Source organism: Dryas octopetala, chromosome 5 (assembly GCF_963921425.1).
Source record: "Dryas octopetala chromosome 5, drDryOcto1.1, whole genome shotgun sequence".
In the NCBI taxonomy this organism is placed as follows: Eukaryota; Viridiplantae; Streptophyta; class Magnoliopsida; order Rosales; family Rosaceae; genus Dryas; species Dryas octopetala.
This window is the reverse complement of record NC_141370.1, coordinates 11,798,507-11,810,422: the sequence shown is the minus strand read 5'-3', so window position 1 is coordinate 11,810,422 and position 11,916 is coordinate 11,798,507. Positions and strand designations below refer to the sequence as shown.

Genomic DNA, 11,916 nt, shown 5'->3' with positions numbered 1-11,916 from the left:
TTAACAAAAAGGGATGGATAATTATAAGATCGAGTAAAACCTCTGCAATGCTAGCGACTATCAAATATCAATAAGGAGAATGTGGTAAATATAAACTAACCCACTTTTTACTGTTTTTACTCTCATTCTAATTTTTTTTCACCCACATCGCGTGTGATATTTTTATCTAGATATTAAAAAATGCTAATAATCAATTATTGAGTTTCAATGGGAGACAAATCCAAAATAAATCATCCAAATAATCTCAAACCAACCCTCCACAGGCCACAACCACGACCACAAACCTCGACTAGACCACACAGATCTTTCAACCAGACCCACAAAAAGTAGGACCCCGGCCACTACCTGTTAATCTAATGATTAATTTGTCTCTTTATATTTAATTACATTAGTTTCACATAACAATCATATACATATAACATATATTAGTTATATGCACGCTCCCCCAACTTACAAAAAATGTCTTTATATGTCTAACATATAAATAAGTGTAGTGTACAAAATAATGTCTATAAAAAATGCCACTATGCCAAACTTCGCGTGCCTATTATTTGCTTTTCTCACATATTAATTTCCCTCTTTCCCATGTCTTCAATTTTAATATGCCCAATAATTTTAGCCCATTATCAGAAAGTAGCAATATTATAGCAAGCAAATTTAGACTATTCTTTTGTGCCCCACTTAAACTTTCTGTGCATTTACTTCCTGAGAAAAACTTCTTTTGTGGGCAGAAAAAGAACTAACAAAGAAAGACACTTTTAAAAACAATCATTTTTCATCACATCTCGCTTACATTGTTTAATCATTATAGAGAAGAAAATGTTTCTAGAAGAACATTTAAACCACAATTTTAGCAAGTAATTAAATCTGTTGTTGAATTATCATTTCGGTAGATATGTTTAAAAGACAATTTCTGAAATCCACTAATAAGGTAAAATATGTTTACCAACGAGAAAAGAGTAATGTGGAGTAATGTCCCTTATCGAAAAATTAGAGTTTAACATATGTGCTTATAAGGTTTTGGATATTTCTATCCATTTTTAATTAGTTTTGGGTTGAATGCTCAAATTATATCATGGTATCAGAGCTTGGTTGTCTACGTGTAAAGCCCAACACCACATGTGCTCACATGTCACCCAATACAATTTGTCTACGTGTTAGGCTCAAAATCTCCCCACACGTGCGGGAGCGCAGCGTGTTGAGAGTAATGTGGAGCAATATCCCACATCGGAAAACTATAGTTTAGCATATAATTTTATAAAATTTTGGACATCTTCACCTATTATTAATTGGTTTTGAGTTTGATGCTCAAATTCTATCAAAATACACGTAGATCAATAATTTTATAATTGCCAAAAAGGAGTATTCATAGTCTCTCAATAACTAAAAAGTGTATTATTATTAGATCTAACTGAATTTTGCGTTGGCAGAGGAACAATATCAATGACTACATATATTTTTTGAGAAAAATTTACTTGTTCCTATGTTAAGGATAGGTGATGTCACAATTCAATGAGAGAGAGAAAATGAGAGGAAAAGAGGAAAAAAGAGAGACAACTAATAAGAGAAGGGAGAAAATGTCATGTCAATGTAACATAGTTATAAAGAAGTTATTTCTTATATTTCTTTATCGAATATCAATGACTATCTTAAAAATTTGTTTGCATTTACTTATATAATTAGGCTTATTCATACCATTGCCCCCTGTAAGATACACTTTTTTCACTTTGCCTCCTGAAACTTAAATCCTCTCAGTTTGCCACTTGAACTTCAAACAGTTGTTGCAAAAAACCCTATGCCATCAACTCTGTCAATTTTTCCGTTAAAAAAGATGACGTGACACCTATATGGCATAGGTGGGACCCTTTTCTAGTTATGTAACATCCATACAGACACTAAAAATTATAAAAAATTGACATTAAGCTCGAAATTTGCAACGTCCCCTACTCATATAATCATATTTTTTATAATTTTTAGTGTCTGCATGGATGTTACATAACTAGAAAATGGTTCCACCCATGTCATATAGGTGCCACATTAGCTTTTTTAACAGAAAAATTGACAGAATTGACGGTATAGGGTTTTTTGCAACAATTGTTTGAAGTTCAGGTGGTAAACTAAGAGAATTTAAGTTTCAGGGGACAAAGTGAAAAAAAGTGTATCTTACAGGGGCAATGGTATGAATAAGCCATATAATTATACCAAGCTTTAAGAGAAAAATGATTGAATAATAAATTGTTAATTCGAAAGCCCAATGCATGTATTAAATTGTAGACCCAATTTATGGCGACGTGTCCACTTCTTTTGAATTACCCAATCATTGTCGAAACCGTTTTTTGCATGCAATCAAACGCTTGCCAACCCAAAGCGGCAACATTTGGGTACTGCGGCAGTCCATCCTCCGCACTGTGCATCCTACCAAAAATCCGAATCCAACGGCCAAGATTTGATTCCAATCAAGACGTCTATTTCGTTAGGCTGTAAAATTTGACATGATCAGCAGCCTAGGCTGGGCCATCGAGTATGTAGCACTGCGCTGTCCGTGATTGATGCGATCCTAGCCGTCAATCCTAGCCGTCAGTCCACATTGATGATGATGATGAGGAAAACCGCTTTTGCAGGGGCAGCACTCACTGATCACTACTCACTCAGAGTCCTATCAGTAGTAGGCAGTCAGCAATAAAAATCCGACGGCTGAAAATCCAGGGAGTTGCCTCACCTAACAGACGGTGCCCATTGCGCCACGTCACCGATTTTCGCTTCCGTTAGAAAATTGGAATCTCACTGTTTTTTTTTTTTTGGAAAAAAAAACATTAGTCTGATGGACTCATACGCATGGCATGATACATCAAGCATTGTATTTCACGCGTCGAGTGTGTCAACTGTCAAGGACTCAAGGCACGTCCATGATGATGATGGATGGTCATGTATGGTCATGGATGGTGCGGATGATAGAGAAAAAGGGATTAAATTGTAAAGATAATGATTACAAATGGGGTCATGATGGCAACGCCTACTTCCGTAGAAATAAATGATTAAAACCAAAGTGAATAACACCCACAAGACTGCGCGCAGCCATAGCCGCCATTTTCTTTTTTTCTTCTTTTTCGTTATGATTTATTTCCATCTTTATTTTATTTTATTTTTGAATTTATAGTTTTTTCTTCCCCATTATTATTACTGCTAGTATTAGTGTACTATATACTGTTAGTGCTAGTTCTGGATAAAGAAAGAGAGAGAACTTAAAAAGCTAAATGGAGACAGGGACAGAAGAGAAAAGAGATAAAAAGACAATTAATCAAGGGTGGGCTTGTGAGAGAGTGAGTGAAGATATATATAACAAATAAAAAAATAAAAAAAGGTGAGGATTCTAGAGAGAGGAAAAGCCCAAAAATCAGGTATTTAAAGGGGCAGCATAAGAGCACTTGTAACTCTGCAACGATGATCTACTCACCACCTAAGTAAGAGAAAAAAAAAAAAAGGAGACGAAGAAGCTTAACGGCCCCTTCCTTTTCTCCCTGCCAATTAGTCCCATCCCAATCCGAACCTTTGGTCTTTTGTTTTTTTGTTTAATTTAATTTAATTTAATTTTGTTTGGGAGTTTTTGAGGGACCCTCAGCAGCCTCTACCCTATATATGATTTGAGATGCTATATGAGAGGGCATATGATGAGGCCGCTAGCTCTACCTAGCTGTTAAACTGTGCCCTCTCCTCTCTTCTCCGTTTTAATTTCTCCAATTTCGAAGCTCTAGCTCAGTTTTTTCTTGCTTACACCTCACGTTATATATGCAGCCTTGAAAAAGCTGCGACCGCTTGATTCAAGCCTCTTCTATTCCTATATATACACATACCCTCTTCATAGCTCAAACACAAGCACAGTGATATTGTACAAGCCTAGCTAGCTCCTTGTGTTCTTGCTGGGTTTCTGGGTTCGGAGTGTATTGTCAGTATGGTAGAGGATAAGAGGGTTATAGTGGTGAGAGAGTTCGACCCAAACAAAGACTGTTCAGGGGTCGAAGAGGTAGAGAGGAGGTGCGAGGTGGGTCCCAGCGGCGAGCTTTCCCTCTTCACCGACCTCTTGGGTGACCCAATTTGCAGAGTCCGCAACTCTCCTGCCTTCCTCATGCTGGTAACAACAATAATAATATTATTCTTAATCACAACAATTAGAATTAAAATTTCATCAACCTTTTCACTAAACAGAAAAGCAAAGCTGATATGTATTTGAATATGTATGTGTAGGTGGCTGAGATGGGAGAAGAGAAAGAGATAGTGGGTATGATTAGGGGTTGCATCAAAACCGTTACATGCGGCAAGAAGCTCTCAAAAAATGGAAAAAACGACGACCCTGTCAAACCTGTTTATACCAAACTCGCTTACATCTTAGGCCTCCGTGTCTCTCCTTCTCACAGGTATTTTCCATATTTTAATCCCCAACTTTGAACTTTTCATTTTCCACCTTTTCAAACAAAAAAAAAATATTTAATTGAATTAATCTTTTTTATTTTTCGGAAGAAAAAACATAGCTATTACCCCTACTGAATTTGGGTTATGACTTTTGATTGGGTGTGGTGGTGTGCACAGGAGGATGGGAATAGGGTTGCAGCTGGTGCGTAGAGTGGAGGAGTGGTTCGGAGAAAATGGCGCTGAATATTCTTACATAGCAACCGACAACGACAACCAGGCCTCCGTCAAGCTCTTCACCGACAAATGCGGCTACTCCAAGTTCCGTACGCCCTCCATCCTCGTCAACCCCGTGTTCGCTCACCGAGTCAGGGTCTCGTCCCGAGTCACCGTCCTCAAACTCGCCCCCAACGACGCCGAGTCGCTCTACCGCCGCCGCTTCGCCACTACCGAGTTCTTCCCCCGCGACATTGACGCCGTCCTCAACAACCACCTCAGCCTCGGCACTTTTCTGGCTGTGCCACGTGGCACTTTTGATGTCAATACCTGGCCCGGGTCGGAGCGGTTTTTAGCCGACCCGCCCGAGTCATGGGCTGTTCTGAGCGTCTGGAACTGTAAGGATGTTTTCACGCTCGAGGTACGCGGCGCGTCGCGAGTGAAACGCACGCTCGCCAAAACGACTCGGATCGTGGACCGGGCGTTTCCGTTTCTCCGGCTGCCTTCGGTGCCCGAGCTGTTCAGGCCTTTCGGGGCGCACTTTCTGTATGGGCTGGGAGGGTCCGGCCCACGCGCGGAGAAGTTTGTCAAATCGCTTTGCGGCCACGCGCACAACCTGGCGAAGGAGCGCGGGTGCGGGGTGGTGGCCACGGAGGTGTCGAGTTGCGAACCGCTCAAGTTTGGAATCCCGCACTGGAAGAGGCTATCGTGCGCCGAGGACCTGTGGTGCATCAAGCGGCTCGGGGAGGACTACAGTGACGGCTCGGTCGGTGACTGGACTAAGTCGCCACCTGGCGCGTCCATTTTCGTTGACCCCAGAGAGGTCTAATTACGTGAAGAATCCAAATTAGTTGCGAGTCCCTGTGACTCTTTTTTCTTTTTTGGGTAGATTAAGCAATGTTGGGGGTGTGAAAGAAGGAGAGGAAGATATGGATATTAATTAGATGTAAAAGGGAATATGCAATTTACCCCCCAACCTTTTTTTGGCCATGTAACTTTTGTAAATGAATGTGGCTTTTTAGATCCTCTTGTAGCCAAACGCGGCCTTAGTTTATCTCTGGGCTTTGCTTTTCTACTTTCCAAACGGTTCTCTGTGATCTCTATGAGATTGAGAAGATCATGTGTCATTCCGAATATCCCCTTTGAATTTGTGCATGCAAAAGAAAGAGCTTAGCTTAAGGCTTTATTTTTCTCTTTTCCCCAAATCTTCTCTTAGGTCCATACCATATCATTTGTCCTTGATTATATGCTAGGAGGGGGAGCTTTTGCTTATTCACTTTTTGGTTAATTAGGTTCTTATTAGTATCTTTCATTCTTTCCAATTAAGGGTAGTGGGAATATTAAATGCTTGGAATGGACTCGTACTAGTGTCCAAATGAGGAGGGTAAAGTTGTCTTTTTGTATAGCCTTTTATGGGATGTGTACTACTAATGTCACATTTATATTCATATGACAGGATACATACATATATATATATATATATATATACAAATGGGGGGGGAGGTACTAGTCCAGTAGTCCTTTAGCTTTGTGGATTCTTATTTCTTTTGGGGTTGGGTTGGTTGTTTTGCTTTTTCATCTGATGATGATCTGAAACCGATGGACGATTTTGGCTTTTAGCTGCTCTGTGGGTTTTGCATATTGCCCTAGAAAGATGACAATGAGAGGTAGCGATATATGATGAACTATATATACATATATATATATATGGAGGAGAGTGGTACATGCATAATATGCATGTCATGAGCTTTTTTATTTTTACTTAAGCTTCTTCCTCGTCTTTTCCTCCATTATAAGCATTAAGCTGCCTTCGCTTTCTGCTCGTTATGGTGGTGGTTCTGATTTGGACTTTTGGGACATCTTGGTGGGCACAGATGCTTGGATTGCGACATTATGGAAATTATATATGTAAAAATAATAAATGTAATAAGAAAATAGATGTTGTGAATTTGTGATTGATCGAGATTACGTGCCTTCTCTAGCTTACAAGGAAAAAAAGTTTTGCATGAAAAGTGATCGTATATATTATCCTTGAATAATATAGTATGGCACGCGTGCCCCAAGTGTTCTTAGCAAGTGCTTCAAGATAGTTTGGGGGTAACATATTTAATTTACTCTCTTTGGGTATGACGATATATTATTGTTGTTGGTCCACTATCAACATCATGTTTTTTCTTTTAAGAAAAAATTGTATCGAAGATTTAATGATATCACACTATTTAATGAAATAAGGATTCTTTGCTAATTTTTTGGTATTGATCTTGTATTTATATTCTAAGTCATAGACGAACCCGGCCTCATGAGTTGGGGGTGGGCTAGGCCTTAGACATGGGAAGGTTTCGGCTAGGAGATTATAATTTTTACCTTTTAATTTTTTTGAGTTGGGGTGGATTATGTATAGCTTAGGTGAGTTCCTAACGTAGGTTCCTATTTCATATAATAATTAAGAATAATGCTATACTTACCACATTCTTATACCACATTCTTATACCATCTAACGTGTTATAATTTTATTGGACAAAGTTTTTCTTTTCTTTTTTTTGTTTTTATTTTTATTTTTTAGTATCCAATGTATGAATGCCATGTAAGTTGCCACATAAAGTGGTATGAAATTATGGTATAAAAATGTAATATATGTAGCACTACTGAATAATTAAATAGAAATTTAAAACACTGTAGTTGTAGATATAAGTACAAGATTAACACAATAAAATTAGCAGGACTCTTACTAGCATGACTCTTATTTAATAGTGTTTTTTTTTTTTTTCTGGATGGTGCATTAGCTAGAGGAAGATAGATTATAATAAAGCAAAAAAACTCATTGGGTAAAATGGGTAGTGAAGAATCCACGAAATAGGTGATGGGTGATTGAGAAATAGGTTGGTTGGTTTGTGCATGCAATGAACGCCCTGCAGAAAGCAAAAGGCTATCTATAGCTTAGGCCTTTGAGAGAGTTGAATGATATCTTGTGGGCTTCACGGGGTTTGCGCTATAAAGCTCATATGTTTCATGAGGTGGGGAGGGTGCAATATTAATGCTTCAATAACAAATTATATGTGACTACTGAGTGTGTAATATATGTGTTAATTACTGCTGCACCTGTTCAGTGACTTCCAGCTGGAACAGCTTCAAGAGGTATATCGGTATAAAACCAAGCATCTTAGTTACCATGTAATTGGGGGCAGGACTCACTCACTTAACTAATTGACTGGATCACCAAATTAACATTAATGTCAATCAGACTAGCTACATTGTAAAAGCAACCTTTTGATTAATCTAATAGCCATATATAATAGGCATATATAGCTCCTCCTTTTGTTTGGTCAGATTTTGTGTCTAGAATCGAAAAATGAAACACATCATAGTCTATTAAGAAAGAAAAAAGATGGAAAAAGAAAGACACCATTTTGATCAATTTTAGAATGGTTTGTAACTTTATAACCAGAGGGCAATTATATATGGTCTATTACTAATTTACTATTGCACGTTATTAATAAGGGTTTACTATTTCAAATTTATATTAAAAAGATAATTATATAAAAGTTTATAAAAGTTTCAAAACAATATAATTTTAGATATAAACACAAAATCAACACACAAAAATAAGTTGAAGATTCGGATCCCTTTTAAATACTATTTTTATTTTACTATGGATATTAAGATTAATTTCAAGTTGATTATATATAATATAAATAATTTCAAGCTAATTTTTCACCCACAAGCTAGGTAATAATCTTGTCATTAACTAACTTATAAATGAGCATACTTAGATCTTGTTCAACCTACCTTTTTTTTTTTTTTTCCATCTCACTCTTACAAATGTCCACTTATTATTAGAACATTCTTACCTATTTATAATAATTGGAATGATCAGAAAATATAACAGATAAAGGAGACTTTGTTAATAACTTAAAAGTTTTGCTTTTGTCGATTACTCACGCCACGTGTGAGTAATTCTTATTTATTTATTGATGCGTGGTTTATTTAAACACTCATATTATCAACCGTACGTTAACGTACATTTATTACCTATGTGCACATGAACGACATGATTGATGTTAACATTAATCGTTACTCAATCATTGCAATCGAAGACTTTGTATTAAAGTCAACCATCTTGATGTTAATTACTTAAAAGTTTGCTTTTGTCGATCACTCACGCCACGTGTGAGTAATTCTTATTTATTTATTGATGCGTGGTTAATTTATTTAGACACTCATATTATCAACTGTTATTAATTACCTATGTGCACATGAGCGACATGATTGATGTTAACATTAATTGTTACTCAATCACAATCATTGCGATCGAAGACCTTGTATTAAAGTCAACCATCATGAGCATACTTAGATCTTGTTAAACCTACCTTTTTTTCCATCTCACTCTTACAAATGTCCACTTATTATTAGAACATTCTTACCTATTTATAATAATTGGAATGATCGGAAAATATAATAGATAATGGAGACTTTGTTAATTACCTAAATGGACTTTGTTAATTACTTAAAAGTTATGCTTTTGTCGATCACTCACGCCACGTGTGAGTAATTCTTATTTATTTATTGATGCGTTGTTTACTTAGACGCTCATATTATCAACCATTAACGTACATTTATTACCTATGTGCACATGAACTGATTAATGTTAACATTAATCGTTACTCAATCATTGCGATCGAAGACCTTGTATTAAAGTCAACCATCTTGATGTTAATTTCTTTCATGCCATGATATGCCCATGCATCTTATTTAAACTTAGTGAACAAAACCCTGATATGGGTTGAGTTCTGAACATGAATTTACTTTTGCATTAATTTCTTCTTACTGGCTTATGCAAACAACGATTGTAAAGACGAAGTAGTGAGTCATTGAAGAGTAAGTGCTAGCTATAAGACCAAAGTGAAGTCACTGTTACATAATCTTGTTGATACATTGAACTTAGACTTCAAAAAGTCGCCAAGTATCCTTTAAATCTTGAGAATGTTTCCATCTAGTTGAACAAGACATTAAATTATTAAATGTGAAAACAGACCAAATATCCAACCAAAATGTTAAATCATTCGGTAGTAATTATAATGGATTATATCTATCTATAAAGAATTCCATTTTAACACTCGCACTCACGTTCCAAGATGATCTGTGAAGTTGTTGTCCACGTCCATAGATAAACAAAAAGGTCGATCAAAAATATACCGAGGATGCAAATATAATAAATAGCTAACCCTCTTGCTATAAATGTAAGACCAAAAGTTAATGAACTTGTTTGAATGATTAGTGGGTCTCAAATGTGTAAAGACACAACAAAGATTGAGTTTAAGGTAAGGCTCAGAGACTAATCAAAACCAAGTTCCGAAATAATGTGAAATAAACAGTAAACAAATAATTAACCTAAAAGTTTAAGTACGGCTATTTCATAGCTAACCACCGTAATAAGTATATTTGTTATATCAGGTTTTTTGTGTGTATCGTTTTAGTGATAAAACACAAATTTTTAAAGTGTAATTATGTGACGATGAGATTGATTATTTTAGAATTAACATGGGAACTCACTAAAGTTTGAATTAAGTAAGTTTGGAGTGAAAATGTTAGGTAAGTACTAATCAACCGGGGGTTGTTTTCATTGATACATTTTAAACCAAACCTAATTGTAACAATATCTAGCTAGGTGTGGAAGCTCACTGTCCAAGTCCAGCCTTTTTAGTTCCATAGAGAAAAAGATGTTCATGTTCTCGAAAGCAAAAGGCATCTAGCTAGTAAGCTGCCTATAGAAAAGGCTAGGAAAGAGATTGAATTAATGGGTGATGAGTTGCTTTTGTCAATGTCATTCTTGGGTTGACCCCAAAATTTTGTTTATTTTGGTGGGGGTTTTTTTATGGGTGTGAAGAGTTGAAGACGGTGCCAAAGAAATTAACAGTGGGGATTAAAGTTTATGGTCAAATTCGGTCGGCATATCGTATTTGTATCCTTATCTTGGTGGTGGTCTTCTTTGGCAAGTCAATGGCCAAACGGCTAAAGTGATTGATTATTAGCACTTCCTTTTTAAGACTTACAAGTTTTTGTTGTTTATGTTGTTAGGTGGTGTGTGATGGTGAGTGTAATAAATATATACAAAATGATATATCAAAGAAGGGCCTGTTAGAGAGCATCTTTCTTTTGAGGTGTTCCACTTTGTTCAATGGATTGTTGCCTTTTCTCTTTGGAATCCCACAAAAAACTATAGGGGAGATGATGATCAAATTGATGGAAATGGGAATGGGGCTTTAGAAATGGCACTTAATCTTCGCACTTGGGCCACACACACTACACACCATGCACAAGGGGATGCATTGTCAAAATAGGCTTTTACAGCACACATAGTTTGGCATGAGTATGACCCATTTAGGTAGAAATTGCCAAATCTATTGGTGTGTTTCTCGTTTTTGTAAAGGGTGCTTCAAAATGAACTCTAACATAATGATTGCTTCTAAATGCACTTTAAGATTTGATCAGTACTTTTGTTGCATCTAAAGAAATAAAAATTGTCAAAGTTTCCCTTTTTGCCTGAGGTGGTATTTGGGCCGAAACCAACATCCCAGCCATGACCCACGTTCCAAGTTCGGAGGATCAGCCTGCTTCACATGAGAAGCCTAGCCCAAAGGGGGAGGTCCTTTACACTAAGCATGTTTTTTTAGCAAATTTTTTAGCTATACATTTTACGTTGTCTATGACTCTATGTTGTTGTTTCTGTTTCCAGCTAGCTTTCTATTCCAAGAACATGCTTTTCTTTGTCTATTTCAATATTGAAGTAATTCTTCGGATAAGAGAAGATATATTGAAAGTTGGGCAATTTTCTAGCAAGCTGGTGTTTATCAACAAAAAATAAGTCAACTATGTGACTATGTCCAAGTCGTATCGATGCCATTTGATGAGAGTTCTGGGGTTCATGTCCGAGTATCATCATTGCCATTTGAGGGGCAGGAATACAATGCGTTCTTTGTTATATATTGACAATGGGATGCAAAATTAAAATTCGGCTCGTTCTAGTGTACATTTATGTAGATTGATACAGAAAGCGTGCAACCAGAAGAATTGCATATTCATAAACACCTTTGTGTGTGTGCTGTGTTAAACTTGAGTAGAAATAAAGATCACGTATCAATAAAGACCTTGTATTGTACAACAATCCGGCCTAAAATTCAACTTTTACAATATGTATTATTGTAAACTTGTCTGACCCAGTGTTTGTAATTGATCTAAAGCTGTAGCTAAGGTACATTATATGGGTTGCAGGCGTGAATGTGTGTAACAGAACATGTA

At 36.6% G+C, this 11,916-nt stretch overlaps 1 protein-coding gene across 1 annotated transcript; it reads left to right on the top strand.

The window, feature by feature from the left end:
* The first annotated feature begins 3,487 nt into the window (after window positions 1-3,487).
* LOC147284325 (putative N-acetyltransferase HLS1) lies at window positions 3,488-5,643 on the top strand. The gene is made up of 3 exons (XM_086244757.1): window positions 3,488-4,129; window positions 4,243-4,412; window positions 4,585-5,643. The coding sequence occupies exons 1-3, from the start codon at window positions 3,950-3,952 to the stop codon at window positions 5,447-5,449; spliced, it is 1,215 nt and encodes a 404-aa protein (XP_086100883.1). The 5' UTR covers window positions 3,488-3,949; the 3' UTR covers window positions 5,450-5,643.
* The last annotated feature ends 6,273 nt before the right edge of the window (window positions 5,644-11,916 follow it).